This window comes from Pleurodeles waltl, chromosome 4_1, assembly GCF_031143425.1.
Source record: "Pleurodeles waltl isolate 20211129_DDA chromosome 4_1, aPleWal1.hap1.20221129, whole genome shotgun sequence".
Lineage (NCBI taxonomy): Eukaryota > Metazoa > Chordata > Amphibia > Caudata > Salamandridae > Pleurodeles > Pleurodeles waltl.
In genome coordinates, this window is record NC_090442.1 from 140,881,757 (window position 1) to 140,903,367 (window position 21,611).

A 21,611-nucleotide genomic window follows, 5' to 3' on the forward strand; every position below is an offset into this window, starting at 1 on the left:
AAGCATTGCTTGCTGCTGATTCATTGGTGCTAAGGGTATTTGCATTTGCTGATTAGGTACCATGGGAAACTGCTGTTGCAGTGGCTGCAATTGTGTCATTTGCACACGGGGCATTTGCACCTGTTGCGGTTGCATGGGTTGTAAACCCTGTAGCTGGTTTATATTGTTTTGGAAATTTGGATTTGGACCTCTCAGTTTCGGTCTCCTCATAGTCTGAAATGCATTGACATCATTGTTTTGCTGACCTACACCTTCCTGCACCATCATTGGGCACTCCCGTTTCCAATGCCCAACGATTCCGCACGTGTGACACGGCATCACCTTCTTCATTGCCTGTATACCATTTGGAATCATAACGGTATTCAAATCAGGAGCATTATTCACAAAACCTCCTTGGCCTCTGCCTCTCATCTGCGGCTGAAACATAGCGTTTCCCTGTTGCTGTTGCTGCGGCATCTGTTGTTGGAAACCTTGTAAACCTTGCAAACCTGTCTGAGCTGCTCTAAGTTGCATCACCATCACCTTTTCTTTCAACCTTTTCTGTTTTGTCTCAATCTCATCACTGCAGTATTTTGCATAGTTCAACACTTCATCGATCGACTTTGACTGCCAACAAATCAAATGCGTTTTAATCATCTGGCTGATTTCGGGGTCTCAACCCTTCCACAAACCTGAACACAATATGGAGCATGTCCTTTGCCTCAATCGTTTCCGTGCCACTGTAATTTTTAAACGCTTTCAACAACCTCTCATAATACGCATGTATAGACTCTTTAACCTCTTGGCCTGTTCTGTCAATCCTCTGCCAATCCACATTTTTCGACGCAACCTTGGTTTTTAAGTGCTCGATCACCTTGTGGTACAAGCTCATTACCGTGGGTGATGGCGCACCTGTGTCTCTGTCTCTCTCTGGTTCACTCGTTGGCCAACCTACAGCTCTTTTACAATCTTCCCACAAATCTGCCGGAACCACAATTTCAAACAAAGTATTCAAGTCTTCCCAGAGACATTTCGCGAGTTTCACAAATCTATCTGTTTGTTGATACCACTCAATCGGCTTCTCTCTCAATTTGGGAAAGTCATCCGTAAAGGATTGAATATCGCACCTGTGCCACGGTACATGTACAAGTTTTCCCCCTGCTGTCTCTCTCATTGGTAACATAGTTATCAGATCGTCATTCTGTTGTTTTTTCTCATTTCGCTCTAGAGTATTTTCTTTCTTCTTATCCTTTTTCTTAACCCATCTGCTTTCCCATTTGTCTAAACATCTCCATACCTGTGCACTCTGCAGTATCTCTTTAAGGTGTGTTTTCATTCCTGCGGATCTCATGTGTTAAAAATCTTTTGTGTCGAAATCTAACCTGTAACTTCTACTCAGGTGTTTAGTCTTACTTATATCAATCTCGTGTCTGTCTGCAATTTCTTGTAATTTCTTATGTGTGCTGCTTACTTCTCTTGTAATCCTAGGGCACATGTATCTTAGTTCTTCCTCTGTGTATGATTCTAATCTGTTCAAACCCATTGTTCCCTCGACCAGTTCATCTGCCTCCATACCCAACCTTATTTTATTCAGGTATTCTTCTCCCTTCCCGCTAGATGCACTCTGTGGGGAGTTCAGGCTGTTGAACCATTGTGTTAACTGTTGGGCGTTCAGTCCCATCAGTGTAGCAGTTACATCAACTGCCACTGACGGTTTCTGTAATGTTTCAGTCTGTGAGGTTAACGGTACTAATAGTGGTGGATGTGACCTTACCACAGTTGATGGAGCACAAATTGGAATTGGACTAAATTCCGACAAGGACCCAGATCAATTTGGCATTGCCGCTATCGGAGTTGTCTCTGGAGTGGTTTCTATGCATCCCCTCCCTGTCCCATTCTGTATCATTGACCCTTGGTCACTTGTGCTTGAATTTGCCTGTATGTACAGTGGTACTGGTGGACCTACAGTGATAGGTAGAGATATTGCGTCTGGATTCTGTCTGTTCCCCGAATTCTGTGGCATGTTAATCCCCACATTGTGGTTCATCATTGCTGGCATATCTAACTGGCTTTCTATTACTCGCACTTCTTGTGTCTGCTTTTGGGGCATCGAGAACTGTGTTGATTCAGCTTGAATCAATATCGGTCTCTTATAGTTTTGTCCTCCCTGCGCCATTGAATCGGAAGTCATCCCCATGTTATGCTCATCACAACAGTGCCTCTGAACCTTTGGCTGATAGTTATCAGCAGGTTTCAATGTAGGCACTTCGGGGTAAGTTCTCTGAACCTGTGGTATTTGTGGGAAAAAAGGCATGTCGGAGCTGCTTGGTCTCTGAGATGTTCTCAAATTGGGTGTTACATTACCCTGTGTTGGTTCTGGAGGGGCAGTACTGATACTTGAGCCTTGTTCGTTTTCCACATACGGTGGTGGGCGATCATTCAACAATTGTATAATGAACTCCTCATCGTCTGACTCGTCCCCCTTTTTTGAATTTCTATTGCTCTCTCTATCTCTGGACTGACTCCTGTTTGTCTTATAGGTAGCTTTCCTTCCTTCCGTTTCCCCTTCATCAGTAATTGCTGGGAACAATTGAATCCCCTGCAATACGTCTGATCTCCAAACCTTTTGTGTGGTGTCCCATCTAGCATCCGCTAGTGTCTTCTCTACCTTTCTTATCCTAGTCTCGAACTTCTTTTGTTGTTGGCTTCTAGCTATCAGCTCCCAAATTGCTAGTGCCTCCAATTGTGCTGGTCTTGGAGGTACTTTCATGTCGTATAGCGCAAATCTCAGATTTTCTAAAACCCTTAGATTAAACAACCCGTGGATCAGGAACGCTACACTTCCATGTTTTTCCGTTAATTTGCACCATTGTTTTAACCATAAACATGGCGCTACACCCTTTTCTTCAATGACAATGTAAGCTGGTGTACCCTCAGGCGGTGTTTCTTCTCCTACATTTGCTTTAATATAAGCATCTTCCCTCATGGCACTCTTAAATGCTTTGAAAAATGTCATCTTTCCGTCTCTTATTTTTCTTAATGTGTGTAATCAATAAGTGACTTTAATTCCCGGAATACTCTTCGCTTGCCTTTCCCCTTCCAATTGCGCTTCACGGACTGTGTCCAATCCGTGAGCGACCCTTCTCACCAACCGACCTATCCCAGCGCGGCCCCTAGTGACGTCACACTCACACACTGCGGTTGACAAAGTTCCGCGGCTTGTCTTCTTTCACTCGTCTTTCACTCTCAAACTAATTTCTGCAATATAATGCGAGCACTTTACCAAAATAATAAAACAAATCTGTCGGTTTACTACAGGAAGGGTAACACAATCGCTTCAGAAACCTTAGGGATTTTTCACTAGCCTCGGCAGTTATTCCATCTTTCTCGGTTTCCCGCTTTCGCAAGCAAAATTTGACCTGCAAACTTTAATCTCAACTGATCAATGAACTATTCTAGTGCACTTTAGAATTCGTCAAATCTCAAAGTCAAAGTTTTCTCTCACTCCGCAACATTCATACCGACTCGTTGACCACGCCCGATCAACCTATTAAACCGACCAGATTACGACATTAAACAAGTGTCTCATACACTTTTCAACATACTCCGGAGTCTCTTGACCTCGCAGGGCCCGTCTCAACATCAACAACCACGTGGACAATTTTTTTCTGCACAAAGCGCTACACACACTTGAAGTTCGACGACTTCCCTACTCTCACACCTTTAGAATAACACTCCCCTTAACCCCCTAAAATCCTCTCACAAACTCCTCAATTAATCTGCGGCAATAAGCTATGCAAGCGCAAAACCCTAACTTCACTCATACCATCACTAGAAACGCCGAAAACATTCTCACACCTCCATGTCCTCCATTTGCAAGCTCTGAGATCCCGGGAAAGTCATTGGGGACTTAGGGCATCATCATTCCTCCAACTTGTTTTATCAAAGAAAATTCTAACTTGACTCTGTCTATTGTTCGGATGGGGTCCCAAAGGGCAAAACCATCCTCTGCTACCATCTACTGATAACGCGTCCAGCCCTTATAAATTACCTGTACCTGGACACGTTGGAGGTCGGTGGATCTTTTAACCGAGTCGGGCTCTCCTCATCCTAAAATAGCTGAGTCATTCAGATCAATAATCAATAACTACTGTAATCGGTAATCAATACTCAATTGCTAGATCAATATAGCACATCAGAAATCAATAACAGTTGGTACTTCGGCGCACCATGACCTTTCAGTCATGAATAACCACACCAGTTTATTAAAAGTTAGTGAATTTATTTCCCTATATTAACAAAGCTAGCACGATATATATATGTCTCAAAACCAATTGATATATGTATATGAACATTACTAGCTGTCCATAACGGCGGAAGAAACGCAATCTACGTAAAATCTGAATAATGATACACTCTGTTATTGCAATGCAAATCACCAATATGACTAACTGTATTTGACTAATTTCATACATTTGTCAGCATAACAAGATTTCAAATCAACATGGTGCATCAAATGAATCCCTCGACTAACCTCTAATTAGCATTGGCATGTGGGACTTCATGCGAAAACGAATTTAGTCAACACAAATTTGGAAAACTTCTAGCTAGGACCCTATAAAAATAGCAGTTGGTACCTAAAAGGAAAAACACAATGCATAATACATTTATCCTTTCATATTTACCAAATACAATCAGCATTCAAGAAAAGTCTTCGTCCTTCAGGTACCGGTTGATCAGCATGGGACAAGTTTCAAAGGGGCAAAGTTAAGGGCAAGCTTCCTTGCAGCGGCAAGGAGAATAGGGCAAAGTTACTGCATAGGCAAGATGGGGCAAATCAAAGTTAAAGTCTCTAGGGTGAGAATTCTCAAAGTCTCTTTCTCTCAAATAGAGAAAAGGGCATCAGGGTGTCGTCCAAAATGGAGTCTGGCATCAGGCTTCAAACTGGCATCGAGGAAAATGGCTGCCTTCTCTTTGTTCGGTGGGTTTAAGTAAGAAACATTCCAAATCTTGCAGGGTCTTCCATTGGAGGGTTCATAGGTTGGCTTCAAATTGTCCAATAAAAATTGTCTTTTACTAGAACTCATTTGTGCATACATTAGCCTTGGAGCCTTGGAACACAAGTTGTATCATGGTTTGCCAATTATTTTTGGTATCTGTACCTTCATTGTCCGCACCTGCAGAGACTGACCTTGTATCAAAGGGGATGAAACCAGCCTAGTACGAAACCTTGGAGATAAGTGTATTAGTCATCTCTGCTGGAAAAAATACAACTTCAAGCAAGAATATATGTTTCATTAGTTCAAGGAAAAACCACACAGTTAGAATTTGAGGCCAGGCAACTAGGCCAAAGCCTGTACTAAATTTAAGCTAAGCAAAACAGTTTTCAAACAAGAAATCATGGCATACATTTGCAATTATGACGGATTACTACATTTTCAATACTTCATGATTAATAAAGCTCGTTTACAATGATGGCAAACTACCCCGAGGGCACAATTTCCCTCGTACATTATTTTCTTTACTAAAATCACACTTCATTATATGTTTTGATTACACGTTATGTATGAATATATGTCGGACCTTCCTTTTCTGCGTCATCAGTCCTTACCGTAACATGGCCCAAGATAGTTCTGAAATAAAACCTTTTCATGCCCAGCCAACATTTTTTTTAATGCACATTTCTTAGAACCTGCTAGACAGGTTTACACTAAACCATATCAAGGCACTTCTTTGAGTAAAATACTATTTTAATGGCAAGTTTGATATAATTTTCTTTATCAGAAAAACTAAACCTATGTGAATTAAAAGAAGAAAAGTAACATTTTTTAAACCCTATTGTTTTAGTGGCGACTTGGCTGATATACATGAAACTCACTATGTCAAGCGCAAAGTGGGTGAACTTTTTAGTTTCAGAAACATGTGTACAGATTCATCGAATTGTGCCAAAGTAACTAAGAAAACAAAAAAAGTAGATTTTTTATTGAAAACTGTGACCTAACTACAACTACACAGGAACCATCAGCACCAGTGTAATAATAAAATATATATATACATAAGTATAAGCATGCCCTAAAAAAACTTTTTTGAAAATCTCACCCTGACAATTTGTATTCGCCAGCAGTGGATCTTTTATAGTTTGTATATCTGGACTGTCCTCTTTTACCTGATGAGAAGCCCTTGATTTGCAAAGGTGGGGAATGCATGAAAAATACCAATGTCTGCAGAACTTAACTTTATAGGTAGGCAATCTTTTCTTCCAGTTACTCATCACTTAATTGGGGCCAGTAATTCCAGCCTTCTTTTTGTGTTTTTTGTTAAATACTTTAGTAGCAGTTCAAAAAAGGAATATAGCTACATGCTCAACTCACTTCTTTTGTACAACTTTCTGACCATGAGTACGCAAACACCACCAAACAGTGGTCCTAGAAATATGGTAGTGCATACAGTACTCTTAGTAATAGAACTCTATTGAAAGGCAGATGAATGGGGGATTTAGGGCTTTAGAATCATGAATAAATCAAAATAGAATAACAAAACATTTTACACCCCACCGTGAATATCCAGAGTAATTATCAGATGTTACATGGTCATTCTGAAAAAGAGAGTTTTCAAATATATTTTAGTTGCCACCTGCTGCATAAATTGCTAGGTCTTCCCCTCCACCACCATTCAAAGCACAGCTGTAATGAAAGGGAAATGTTAGCTAGTACCCCAGGCCAATAAAAAACATCTACAATCCTTAAAGGCTGTGTATGCTTTCTACCATAGCCTCATTGCACGCACCTGTGAAAGCATTCTTCGTATGTCTTTTTTTAATGCGTGTTTCAATATACCTTCTGTCAGTCTCATCTGGAAGCACAGCTGGGTTGGTGCACAGGATGTTGTCCTGTTTGCTTGGGTCCCTGGAAGGTAGGTGGCACACTCTGTTCAGTTGTTGCAGTCAGATTAATTTCTAATGGTGATACAGCTCTCCAAAACATCTTTTAGGTCCTCAGTTTCCCAAAGAACAGGCCATCCAGTCAGCCTTAGACTCTGAGCCCTTTGAGTCTGTCCTCCAGTTGTACTCTTGATTTTATTGCACCCTTAATATGACCTGTGTAGTAATCTAAGAAACACGTGCTAGTCAGGGATCATTCTCTGCCAGCAACTTCCAGCAATGCATAAACAAACATTATATATAGGACACTAACCAAAGACACATAAACCCAAAAGGAAAGAACATACCACACATCTTCCTCTCAACAAAACAGACAAAAGCATAAGTACAAATTAAATAAACCTTCAATAGAGATACAAATGCAGCAACAGCCACACTAAATTACTGAAATGTAAAATTCTCCGATCTTCCAACTGAACAGATCCATTATTAACTTTAACAACTTTCCGGAGTTTGCTATAATCGCTATTTACTTTTTTCCCTTTTGGAAATCTCAAATGCACCATGTCACCGACCTTGACAAAGTTTTCACATTTCTGTCATAATATTCTTTCATTTGTTCTCTTAACTCATTTTTTCTTGTCCTTTTTACAGTCATCTCCCCAGAAAATCAATTTACCTTCAATCCATGGAGGACACATCATAGTACATGGCCACCTTTTGTGGAACAACTCAAATGGAGTAACACTAGTTGTCGAATGTGATATTAAAACCATACTGTACAACATGGTCAATCACAGCATCTTTCCAACTACCCCCACTGATTTACCTAGCTGAACCACCTCCTTCGGCATCCCATTGAATCTATCAATTTATTCCACTGGTTTGGGGATGATGTAATGCACATCTCTTATACACAATACCATTCTTATTTAAAAATTCCAACATGGCAGAAGATGTCAATTGAGCACCATTATCTGTCAGCAAAGCTTAAGGATTGCTTTCTCTAACAAAAATCCCTGACAAGAACTGCCCCTGTCAGCTACACGCAATTGGACCTTAGATTTAATTGAATGGGCCATCACTGACAGGATGGGAGGCAGAAGCTGTGCCCAGCCTCACTTATAACTGAATAGGCTGTGCCCTGCCTCCACACAAAGGGCTGCATAACCCCCCTGTTGTTAGGCTGGAGCCAGAGCTAGAAAGGCAGGGCATCTGTGCACTTCAAAGGTATGCCTCTAGAAGCATCTCCTCACTTCAAAGGCACAACTGTACATAAAGGAAGGATCTCAGACACCACCACTTCAGTGCACCTCTGGACCCGTAGATACTCTGCTACCAAGAAACTACTGTGCTGATAAAAGAATTGCCACTCTGCTGTACTGCTACTCTGAAGGAGCTGCTGCCTTTCTGTGCTGACCTCTAACCTGGGGGGGAAGAACTAGACCTACAACCCATCTTGACCCCAGGGCCCCAGAGTGACTCAAAGGGCTAGTGTGCTAGCCTCTTGATCTGAGCCTCAGGGGCATACCTGGCTCCTCAAAAGTTCCTGCACCCATCTTCAGCAAGTTCCTATCCCCGTGTGGTGCCTCACAGGTCCTGGACTCTTGGTGTGGCTCTTGAGCTCTGAAATGCAAGCTTTTTGGGCTCTTTGTGTCTGCAGACGGGTCCGTTCACACTGGAACCACACCCATCGCACCAAAAATGAGCCCGAGCCTCCACCAGCATGACTCTTTGCGCAGCAGCATTGACCACTCGCTGGGGACCAGAAGTGCAAAGCACCAGCCCCCCCATCTGGGAAGCCCAGCCTGCTCATCACAGCACACCGATCACCACCTGCGACGCTCTCCTTTCTCCTCGTGACCCTCAACCACATTGACGGTACACTTGGCAGAAAACATGAGAAGGTAAAACTTCAGCTGAACTAATCTGGGACTGCAACTGACCCACGCTACGTGGCGTTGACCTGAACTTTCAAATTTGACCCAGTCCATCACAACCACATAGCCTCAGTTGGCGCTGCACACTCTTAAATGCTATACTGCAGTTTATTCTTTATAAATTCATAACTACGGTTCTACTGATTGCAGTTTTGTCCCTTTGGCATTTTGTTTATTCATTTCTGTTCTAACCTGGTATTGGATACTTTTTGTATGATCTTTTCTCTGTTTTACTGTTTGAAGTGCTGCACAAATACTTTACACATTGCCTCTAAATTAAGCCTGACTTCTCTGGCAAACTACTAGTGGGTGAGCACAGGTGAATTTGGGGTCTGCTTATGCCTTACCCTGACTAGAATTGTGGTTGCTGCTTGGCCAGGGCTCACACTTCAGTCAACCAGTAACCTAATTTCTAACATCCACTCAAACTCTTTGCCACTCTGAGTATCATAGACTCCAGACAGCACCATTTCAACAACCTTTCTCAAGTCATAGTGTTTGTCCAACCCAGTAATCCACTCTTCAATTCAAGAGAGATACAACTTGATGTAACTGCACATACTTTTTTACTCCTCATCCTTCCATCAGAGAACTCCTCTTCATCCACAGAATCACAATGTATTCTGGACAAACAGCTGGCAGGATTATTGGAAACCCCTGGAACATACCGAACTTTGAAATGAAAATCCTGTAAAGCAATTATCCATTTACTAATACAAGATGAAATGCCATCTAAACCCTTTCTTGCAATTACCTCTTGTTGGAAATGGCCCTTTTTGCAGGGTCATCCCCAGTCCTTTTGCCTCCTGCCTCCTATTTTTTCTGACCTGCTGCTGTTGGCTTTTGAACTCTGAGCACTTTACCACTGCTAACCAATGCTAAAGTGCATATGTTCTCTGTGTAAATTGTATGTAATTGGTTTATCCATGATTGCCATATTTGATTTACGAGTAAGTCCCTAGAAAAAATGCACTAGAGGTGCCAGGGCCTGTAAATCAAATGCTACTAGTGGGCCTGCAGCATTGGTTGTGCCACCCACATAAGTAGCTCTGTAATCATGTCTCAGACCTGCCATTGAAGTGTCTGTGTGTGCAGTTTTAACTGTAAATTTGACTTGGCAAGTGTACCCACTTGCCAGGCCTAAACCTTCCCTTTTCCTACATGTAAGGCACCCCTAAGGTAGGCCCTAGGTAGCCCCAAGGGCAGGGTGCAGTGTATGGTTAAGGTAGGACATTTAGGGGGTCATTTCAACCTCGGCGGTCTTTTCACAAGACCACCGAGGGACCTCCGTGCTGAAGACCGCCAGTGGTGGCGGTTTTCCGCTCGGCGAATTATGACTGCTGGCAGCTCTCCGTCCTTTTCCGGACGGAGAGCCACCAGCAGCCATTCTGACGGTCGGCGGGGAAGTGGAGGTTGCTCCACCTGCACCGCCCCGTCAATAGAACACCGCCCACTGAATCACTTTACGTGATTCAGCGTGGCAGTGTTCTGTTGATGGGGTGCTGGCGGCGGAGCAGCCCCCATGGATCCCGTCCCCTCCCGGAGGATCACAGACCAGGTAAGCTGATTGTCCGTTAGGGGAGGAGTGTGGGGGGGTGTTGTGTGTTGTGTGCATGCATGGGGGTGTGCGTGTGAGTATGAAGAGGGGGTGTGTGAGTGCGTGTATGCATGCAGGGGGTGTAGTGTGTTTGGAAATGTGTGTGTGTCTGCCTGTATGTATGTCTGTATGGATGTGTGCGTGTATGTCTGAATGTGGGCGTGCATGTATGACTGTGTGTGTGTCTGTTGGCATGTTTGTTCGTGTGTGTGCGGGTATGTGTGTTGGTGGTGTCTGCATGCGTGTCGGGTGTGTGTCTGTGTAGTGATGTTGGGGGTAGGGGTGGGGAGGGGGGTCGTGCCACCTTTGGGGGCTGGCAGGGGGTTGGGGGGTGTTGGGGAAGGACTCGGGGTTGGGGGTGGGGGGTGGGGCAGACCTGTATCAGTGCCAGAGAAGGGATTCCCTGGCACTGATAGTGCTTACCGCCATGGATTTCATGGTGGTGCCCAACCCCATGAAATCCATGGCGGTCAGCTGGGTCATGATACCGCCGGCGGTCTTGTGAAGGCTGCCGGGCTGGAGACCCAAGTCTCCAGCCCAGCCATCGTCTCCGCCCTGGCAGTCGGCTCGGAGAAGTGGCGGATGACCATGATTCCAATTTTTTTACCGCCAGCCTGTTGTCAGTAAGACCGCCACTTCTCCGCCAACCGCCAGGGTCGTAATGAGGGCCATAGTAATGTATTCTATATGTCCTGACAGTGAAATATTGCTAAATTAGTTTTTCACTGTTGCAAGGCCTGTCCCTTTCATAGGTTAACATGGGGGCTACCTTTAAATCTGATTAAAGTGTAGATTCCCTTTGGGAGCAGACGGGCATGTGGAGTTTGGGGTCTCTGAGCTCACAATTTAAAAATACATCTTTTAGTAAAGTTGATTTTAAGATTGTGCGTTTGAAAATGGCACTTTTAGAAAGTGAGCATTTTCTTGCTTATACCATTTCTGTGACTCTGCCTGTTTGTGGATTCCCTGTCTGGGTCAGTTTGACAGTTGGGCTGGTTGCACCTCATACTAGACAGTGACACAAAAGGAGCTGGGGTGCAGTCTGCATTTCCTGATGAGCCATCTGTGCTAGGAGGGAGGGGAGGAGTGGTCACTTACACCTGAAAGGGCTATGCCTGTCCTCACACAATGCCGTTTCCGACCCCTTGGTGAGTGTCTGGGGCCTGGCCTGGGAAGGGCAGGATTTCACATTCAAAAGAGACTTTACTTTGAAGTAGCCCTATTTCAAAGGAGAAATTGGGTATAAGAAGGGCACCCAAAACCACAGACTTTAGAACACTTCTGGAAACAAGAGGAACCTCTGCCTGGAGAAGAGCTGAAGAGCTGAGGAGAAGTGCTGCCCTGCCTGTGACTGTGCTTTGTGGAGCTAACCTGCAAGTTGCTGCTTCTCCAGAGTAAGAGGGCAAAGACTGGACTTTGTGTGCCTTCCATCCTGTGAAGAAATCTCCAAGGGCTTGATTTAGAGCTTGCCTCCTGTTGTTTGAAGTCTCAGGGATAGCAAAGACTTCTCTCTGCCAGCACCTGGGGTCTCTGGAGAGACTCCTGCTCTGACAAGTGGTGCCCTATCCAGTCCCTGGGCCCTTGAAAGGAAAGCTGGTGGAAATCCAAGGAAATCGACTTTGGACGACTTCGGACCGACGCTGCTGCTAAATCCGGGGACGCCGCCTGCAACCGACTCTGTGATCTTCGCTGGAACGCGACGACCTTCGTAGCCCCGATGCCGCTGCAGTCCCGCTGAAGTCCGCGACTCCGTGGAAGTCGCCGCACCACGTCGTGACCGACACCGCTCAAAGTGAGCGGATTCAATGTTTCGCACAGACACCGCAATCCCCGACTTCGCGCATCGACTTGTTTTCACTCTTCACCAAAGGTACTGTACTTGGGGGTCTACGTGACTCCGTGTCCGGCGCCGCTGGTGTCAGCTGGTTGGGAACGACTCCGTCACAACACCGTGTTAACACCTCATTGAAGCATTTTGTGTTTCTAAGCGCTATTTTTGAGTTTAATCTTAAAAAAATCATAACTTGACTTGTGTATGTCGGATTTTTGTCGTTTTGGTCTTGTTTTGTTTAGATAAATATTTCCTATTTGTCTAAACTGGTGTTGTGTCATTTTGTAGTGTTTTCATTAAGTTACTGTGTGTGTTGGTACAAATACTTTACACCTAGCACTCTGAAGTTAAGCCTACTGCTCTGCCAAGCTACCAAGGGGGTAAGCAGGGGTTAGCTGAGGGTGATTCTCTTTTACCCTGACTAGAGTGAGGGTCCTTGCTTGAACAGGGGGTAACCTGACTGTCAACCAAAGACCCTGTTTCTAACGCCTCTCTTAAAGGTTTGTGACCTGAATGAACTACCAACCTAGTTTCCCAAAGAAATTGCCTAAAATATTGACCGCCCAAAACATAGCCAATGCCTCTTTCTCAATAGTAAAATACCTACTTTCCCCTTTCTTAAGACACGTTGATGCAAATGCAATAACCATGTCACGTCCATCCTGTATTTGTTTGACTACAGCCCCTGGACCTTTAATGGTTGCATCATTAGTTATAGAACAGGGCAATCCTGGCTAAAACCGTTTAGTGACTGAACTTTGACCAACAATCTTTTACTGTTAAAAACTCCTTCTCACACTCTTCATTTAAGTAAAAACTTCTCCTTTTCTCAAAACATCCCTGATGACATATGTTTTGCTGGCATAATCTGGGACAATTTTGGAGTAAAGTTCCGCCATGCCCAAAAACATTTGCATATCATCTTACCTAGAGGGAACATTCAAACTAAGAATGTTGTTAACTAACTTCTCATTGGGACAAACACCATCCTTAGAGATCACATGCCCCAAGTATGTAAATCCTCACATGCAATCTTCCATTTGTCCACTTTCAAAGTAATGCCTTTTTCTCAGAAAACCTCCAATGCCTGTCTAATAGTATTCATGTGGTCACCAGTAGTCTGACTGTAAATAAGTATCTCCTCCTATAAAATCTTCACATGGGGCAGACGTCCTAATAAACTCAACATTAATCTCTGAAAACGGCAGCTGCAGAGCACAACCCAGAAGGCATGTGATTAAATCTAAAACACCCACAAGCATGTGATTACATCAAAAACACCCAAAAGGATTGACGAAAGAAGTAAAATCTTTGGAATCATCAGTTACTTTAACCTGATGATAAGAAGACGTTAGATCCAAACTAATTCAATATTTCACTTCAGCAAGTAGACTGATTATGTCATTAATATTTGGTAAAGAACATTTGTCATCCACTACTTGCTCATTATGTTGCCTCAAATCAACACATAATCTGATGTCTCCATTGAGTTTTGAAGCCACAACTACTGGAGCCAGCAATTATATAGCTTCCACTGGTTCTATGATTCCCTCAGTACATAGACTCTCCAGCTCTTTTTCAACTTGACTCTGTAAAATAATGAGCACATTTCTGACTTTAAAAATGACAGGAACTGCATTGGGCTTAAAGCAAATATGATGAACGTACCCTTGGACATACCTAACTTTATCTGAAAACACTTCACTATCAGGAAATCTTGTTGTTGTATCTGATGACGGTAATTCAACTAATCAACTTTGTGTACTAACACTTGCAGTCACTCCACTGATTTGTCAATGAAAAGATATAGGACAGTCCACTGAAGAATCCTAATGGTGCACCATTTTACTGCCAAATGAAAGGAGGTATCTTCTTGAGATCATGCTTAAGCAACCTCTGCAAGCCAAATCTTCTGTAAGAATGCGCAGACAGAGAGAAGTAGTGACTCAGAGATTGCAATTTTTCCCAAAAGATTGATGGGTGTTGAGCGTCAAAAGACAAAGCAGTGCTTATTTAAAGTAAAAATAAGAAACCCACTGCACATGCTAGATTGGGATCACTGTCTGCCAGCAGCTGCCAACAATACATAAACAAAAATTCCATATAGAACACTAACCATGGGTAGCTACTTAAAGGAACATATAAACAATAGAACAGAACATACCACAACCTGTTATTCATGGCACTCTGCTGCACCACAAAAATATCAAATGTATCCACATAAGCCACCACTTTGTGTACCTTGCGGACACGGACTCTAGCCTTGACTGAACCCGTAAGTTTGTATTTGATCCCATCAATCTTTACAGGAAGGTGGTCCATGGATTATTTTTGCCTTTGACTGCTCAGTATCTTCTTGGTCACCACTGCAGCCTCCCATTGCATTGTGCTGGGGCCATAGGCAGGATTGGGATTAATCAGCCAAAAGGCCTTCATTGATGCTTTTCATCTCAAGATCTCCTCAAGATGTTTTTGTCATAATGTTACTATTTCAGTGTTTTCCTGTCAGACTTTAGGGTACTCATCCCTGTCATACACTTTGTTTTGTTAAATTACACTATTCTTGTCACCCATGTGGTAAAATGCATTTATTTCACAAGAGTGCTCGGTGGTGGTTTAATTGTGTCAAGTCACAATGTTCTTCAAAGAGACTACAAGTCCCAGCACCCTTTAGGAAGAAACCATAATTGAGGGTGTGGCTCTCATATAAAAAGCAACCACACCCAGGTTCCAGTGCTTGCTATTTTGGAACCTTGCCCGAGGTGGAGTCTTGTGACCTGTCTGCAATCCTTCCAGTTTTTCGGTGTGCATTGGTAGACTTCCGAAGAAAGCGAGTGGTCGGACTCGCTGCGGTGAGAGTTTCATCTCAAGATTCTTAGTACCATTGTTTATTTTACAAAAGGACACCTGAGTTATTTCTTTGCCGCTTTAGAATTCCCTGGAGTTTTGGATAATTGTATGCTCATTCTGAACTTGTAACTGAAAACGATATTTGTTTAAGGCAGCGCGTCAATTTCCTAAGACTTTAAAAAATGTTTTTGACAGAACTTTGATGAAGTAATTTATTTAACACGAGAACGAAGGAAAGAATCATTTGCGCGCACAAGTTTCTTGAAGAATACATTATTGATTTTATCGCGTGTGCCTAAAAGAAACATTTTATAATCGTGTATAAGTTGTTTGAAGAATTCATTATTGATTTTGTTTTGTGTGCTTAGAGAAACCTTTTAAGACGCGCGTGCAAGTTTCTTGGAGAGGTTCATTATTGATTTTTCGGTGTGTATTTAGAAAGTAATTTCACATGCGCGCTCTGGTTGTTAAAAGGCTTATTGTTCAAGCACTAAAAATGTTCTTGTGCAATCCTAGCTACACATTGCTTATAAATCAAAGAGGTTAATTAGAATTCAGGATATTGTTCGAAAAGACTTGTTTGAATATGCTATCTTGGGTTAAAAAGATTAATAATGACATTTATATGAGTATATTAAACAATTAGGTTTTTACATTTGCAATTAGTGTTAAAAGGGCTATCTAGTATATTTTATGTGTGTATAAGGAATACTTTATGATAATGTTTATGGAAAATAAGGATCAGTAAAAAGATAGAAAACATTTCTTAATTTAATGAATATTCATACATAAATAAACAATGAATAATTATTAATGCCTTTGTAATTGTTCTCTTTATATTTTGAAATTCGCCAATTCATATTGACCTCCTGTTTTTTCCTTTGTTAATAACTTTTACATTATAATTATTTCGTAGTAGATTATAAAGATACAAACACACAAATCCCGAGGAATCGGACGTTGACATTTCCTCATATCCACCAAGTGGTCAGGTTGTCACTCTCTTTATCCATGGATGTGCGAGAGGCTCTACTAATACCACTATTCAGGGTTGAAGGTTATTCATGGGCTTAGGGTGAGCACTAGCTTGCTCATCAAGCTCGAAGGACTATGCAGATGGTTCATATCCCTTGTAACAAAGGGACGTCTTCTCTTTTTCCTGATCGCTCCCACTCTACTCTATGCTTCATTGTCTCTCTCGCTCTCCACTGGACCCAGCCATCTGTCCTCAGCTGCGTGGTCAACCATGTATTGCTTATCCCCACACTGGTGCACGCTTGAACGCATCACATCACTGCTGTTACATCTCAGAATCATCAGCATGAGAATATGCTGCCATCTCAAACTTTAATCTGGCAGTAGGAAGAGAGGTGCTTCCCCAAAACAGCATGCCTTTGCAGACTCAAAATCCCTCTTACAATAATGTTCATTGAGAGTATGGAAGTTTCAAACACTTCTCCCACAAACTGATGCCTGCTGCCATGTGCCAGTGTGAGCATTCATTAGAAATACTTCAGTGTTGAAGAGTCACCAGACCTTATGTGAGCAACATAGAAAGAACTTTAAGAAGCAACACTAGCAGGTGATTTTCTCTGCCCTTGTGTAGATCTTCCTTTCTGCAGCATTTGATTGACCAAAAGCTGCATGCTTACACTGTCAAAAGAGTGCTTATATTGCACCTTTTGCCTTGTTGGAAAGCTTATTATCAATAAATGATGTTCATGGTGACAAGGCAATGGTGCCATATTGCAGATACCATAGACCTGATATGTTTAAAATGACATAATATGACAAAAACAGTAGGCCCAACTTGTTTATAGTGAAATTAATATGTTGAAAATATGATAACGCTAACAGTTATTAAAGGATGTGTTGTTATTACTCTGTGTTAACATCTATAAACAGGTATTTTGCTAGAAGGAATCTCACAGATTACTGTCGTAGGAAAGTGTTTCTGTATTGGTTATCCACTCGACAAACCACGGGGGTAGAAGGTTTGCAATGGGATATTTGTTGTTAGATATTCTTTAGAGGGGTTCTATACTGTTTTGCAAAATGTAATTTCCCTACGGGAATTAGATTTCTGTGAACTTCCTCAGGAAAAACGGCATGATGAGTCTAAGTGTTTGGAAATGGAAACAGTGCTGCAGAGTGGCTTATTATGGCTGTTATTTGATTTGAAGTGGAATTAATATACTTTGACCGAAGGAATAATACAAGGGAATAAATGCAGTTGAGAACTTGCAGGCGGTGTTGTGGGAAACTTCAACCTTCTGCGCAAACAAAAATAGTGATGCTCTGAGGAAGTTCACAGGTGGTGAACAAAACGCATTGGCTGTTGTCTGTTATATTGAAGAGAATAAAAGATCACATTGGAGCAACACATTTGGATAATTACTTCCTTCATGAACTTTGTCGGTGCCCCTCCAATAGCAATTCACAAATATTGGACCATTATTGGTTGCACTCTGGAAGCAGTGGGTTCCTGGTTTGGGAGCACAACATAATGTAATATTTGGGACAAGAGGGAGGTGCGGTTTGAGTATTTGGCTCACTGCTCTGGTTCGATGATATTTGTGTTTGTATGGTGGGTATATATGATAATATGAAGAGATCCGCATTTGGACTGGTAATTGAGAACCTGCCTATTCATGAGGAATGGGCTTCATATAACAAGATGTTATATTGTGGGGGTTAAAAGTCGTTTGGTTGATTTTATCGGAATTGAAGAATGAATATTTTGCTAGTGGTGGTGTGGGTTTGCATCACCCTCTTAAGAAGTGATAATGATAGTATTGTGATATATTGTTTTTAAAGTATGAGAACCATTTTGTATATTTAAGGCCATATTTACAAGAAAGTAGCACATCAGCTTTGTTGCAGCACTTTTCTTGCACCCCCCCTAACAACACCATGTGGGCGCCATATTTACAATACAGCGCACAATGGCGCACGTCAGGCCAATAGCTTCATAATTTATGACGCTATTGTGGTACTTTGCAGGATTAGCACCATAAATTGTGGCGCTAATCCTGCAAACTAAAGGGAGGTCCATAGAAAGTAATGGGCACTTAATTTTAAAGCCTGGCTTATGCAGGCGTTAAAAATGAAGCTAAAAATGGCGCAGTGAAATGTTGTAAATTTCACTGCGCCATTTTTATGGGCCTCCCTTCGTGGGATCACCCCCTTGCATATATTATGCCTGGCGCAGGCATAATGTGGCGCAAAGGGTTACAAAGTGGTGCAATGCGTGCATCGCGCAACTTTGTAAATATGGCGAAGGAGAATGCCCTACTTTAACGCCACATTAACGTACAAAACAATTACACTAGTGTGGCACTAAGAGGAGCTAGGGCCCTGTAAATGAGGCCCTTAGTCTCTTTTCATTGTGTCTTCTTTGGATATGTGACCCCTTTTTACTGGGTCTTATTTGATCTTCTGCCCAAATACTTGTCACTGGGGGGGATTCCAATTTCAAGATCCCATTGAACAGCCATGTGATGCAAATGTATGCGTACCCCACTCTGTAGTAGCTGCTGCTTAATTTGTGCCCATGGGATAGGTGGTTGGAGTGTTCTTAAGTTTTATAATTGGCATTAAACAGTTATTTTGTTCCCTTTTTGTGTTACAGTTGCAGAAATCAGGAGGATTACCCTTTCGCAGCAGAGTTTTAAAAGTTTTATAACTGCCTCACCAGGATTCAGACTTATCCACTGCAAGAACGCTCGGAGCTTTCAAGAAAACGGATATGCCAAACAAAAACCTGACTTACGAAACCAAGCAGTACTTCCTGGGCATTCTGTCAATTAGGCTGTAAACGAATAGTACTGACCCTTAACTCTTTAAAGAAGGATTGATGTTTGGGTTCAAAGAGTTGAAGGGATCACAGTCATTATGCTTAGTCACTGCTATGTGCCTCGCAGATTATGAATGAGTCAAACCTTCAAAAAGCATCTAAAAACGTAAGCAATCATTGGATGAGATGAGCAAAGAAGTTCAGAGCGAGCACTCCACAGAAATCACATACGATTGAAAATAATCAATTGATAGTGTCCTGTAGCACAGTGGTTCCCAACCGTTTGACTTATGTGGATCCCCACTTTCTCATTAATGGAACGCAGGGACCCCCACTGGATCATCATTGGAAACCGGAGACCCCCACTGAGTCATTACTGGAAGCATGAGACCTCATTTGTCAATATGTGTTAATATTTTTTACTTTTCTTAGCAGCCGTGGACCCCCTGAGAAGGCTTTGTGGACCCCCAGGGGTCTCCAGACCACAGGTTGGGAACCACTGCTAAATGGCAAGGATGGAGCGTGGGATACTGCTTGAATATCACCTGCATTTAATTCTATGCTTATGCACCCAGAAGCCAACGTATGCCATATGCTAAGATTGCAAAATGGCATTTCAGCAATGGTTTACTGGGCTTGCATTATCCCTGTGTCGCGGGCCTGCTGGGTTCCACTTAGGGAACCATGGCCTGTGACTGCAGTTGGGACTCTGCAAGCTATTGTGCCTATTTTATGTAGTGAGATAAAGACTTGCTAGTCCTACCATAACTTCTTCCTGGCACGTTACTGAATTCTCCAAAGGGAGCGAGCATTGAAGGTGGTTAAATCAATCTGTACACACAACCTGAGTTAAGTTCTTCATCCTACGGCTCAATCAGCATCAACCAAATGAAATATATCAAAAAAAGAATGGTGTACCAATAAAGGGCAACAAAGCATGATCAGCAATTAAATTGACATTGAGGTCTTTCTTGACCATTCATTTAAAACCAGGTTGCATATTTTGAGACTTCATATTCTACTCCAAATAGGGCATGCGGGTAATGGATTTAGTAATAAAAATGGTTGTATTCATGTTGTGAGACTTATGGATGCTGTATTTTTCAGAACGCTCCAGTTATTTATGAAAGTAATTTCCATATCACGTTGTATGCAGGTTATCCTGGGTGGCATTGGCTCCATGCTGCAGTGTTCTTCATTTTAAAGATCTTACAACTACTTCACTGTGCAGTTTCATTGTTAGTAAAGTTTTCTCACTTAGATCAAAGAGGCCTGCATTTTCATGTGTGAAGTTTTTGAAGTTCTGAATAAAGTTAATTCTGGTGTGTGGCAAGCACTAATGAATATTCTGAATAAAGTTAATTCTGGTGTGTAGCAGGCACTCGTGAATATTGTCTTGTGTATGTGTTGTCTTGATCTGAAAAAGGAAAAAATAACTTGTATTTGTTTTGATTTCCTTTTTGACAAACATTGTAACACAATGCCTGACGGTAGAATACCTGTGCAGGATCCATTGCATTTACTCCTCTGCTCTGCTCACCCTCCTTCTTAGGTAATGGGAAGCGACTGCAGCAGGAGACAAGATTGTAACAACCCTCTCAAAAATGAAGGCTGACAATTAGGAAGAGTACTGAAATATCTGTGTCTTGGAGCTCGTCTGTGTGTGTTAGTACCACTACTTAACTGTCTTTTGCCAACTGAGACACTGAGAACCAGATGTATGTTCACCATTCTTAAACCAGGATGTGCAATTGCACATCAAAAGGATTGTGAATGGGTGTGCATATTTGCGACTGAACCTATGTAGTAAAAGGATGAATTGCAAATTTGCAGGATTTCACAAAACAATCTGCATAATCAGTATTAATAATTAGCAAGGTTACAGTTTGCAACACCCTGTGTTGACTGCAAATGCAGGGATGGAAGTCTTCATCTACGTTTCCAAACGAGAATATTTTTTTTAAAGTAGGCAGTCTCCATTTAAATGCGGGTATTCATTTTATTTAAAAAAGTTCTTGTTTGGGAAATCATCGGGTGAGTGGGGAATGGTCCTCTGAACAAAAACAATTTGGATTTGTTCAGATCTTTGAGGTACTGCCCAACTCAACCCAACTAAATTAGGAACTTCCCTGTTGTATATATTACAATAACAATAGTATCTTGGAAAGTCAGGCTTGACAAATAATAACTTTCTTATCCACAAAACTATACATAAAAGTAAATTTGTATCTTTATCCAACTAGAAATACAAAAATACACATAGGTACAAATCGTTTAAAATTGTTTTCAGTCTAACATGTCTCCCAAATTGATAGATCGTCCACTCCTTCTTTTAAATGTATGTATCTCTTTTTCAATCAATATATATGTGTTTTCATTGAGGTTGCTCCAAATACATCTTTTCAGTAAAACACGTATTTCTTTTAGACTGTACAATACTAAGCCACATGTCCTTCATTGTTATACAAAGTTACTAGCACGTAGGTTTGTTGTCTTTAAAACTAACTTCAATGGCTTTACAGGTACCACCACCAAAAAGAAGAGCATATATAACAATGATACAAGATGAGAACCAGCACCTCAGGAAAAATACATAGTAACAATACTTAATTCACATAGACAGAAATCACGTTTTCCCCATGCAGTTTCCATAGGGAAAAATTAGACAACGATACAGAAAACGTTTGAACAGAATCACACCAAATATGGCAGAACCTCAATCTTTACCCAGAAAGTTT

The 21,611-nt window shown here is 41.9% G+C and overlaps 1 protein-coding gene across 2 annotated transcripts in view; it reads left to right on the forward strand.

Moving 5' to 3' along the window:
• The window catches only part of LOC138287477 (aldo-keto reductase family 1 member B1-like), a 131,315-nt gene extending 111,053 nt beyond the window's left edge, over window positions 1-20,262 (forward strand). For both annotated transcript variants that reach the window (XM_069227919.1, XM_069227920.1), the window contains one exon: window positions 18,709-20,262. In XM_069227919.1, the coding sequence (XP_069084020.1) occupies window positions 18,709-18,751 (43 nt within the window). In that variant the 3' untranslated portion in view covers window positions 18,752-20,262. The remainder of the gene's footprint in view (window positions 1-18,708) is intronic.
• Window positions 20,263-21,611: the final 1,349 nt, after the last annotated feature.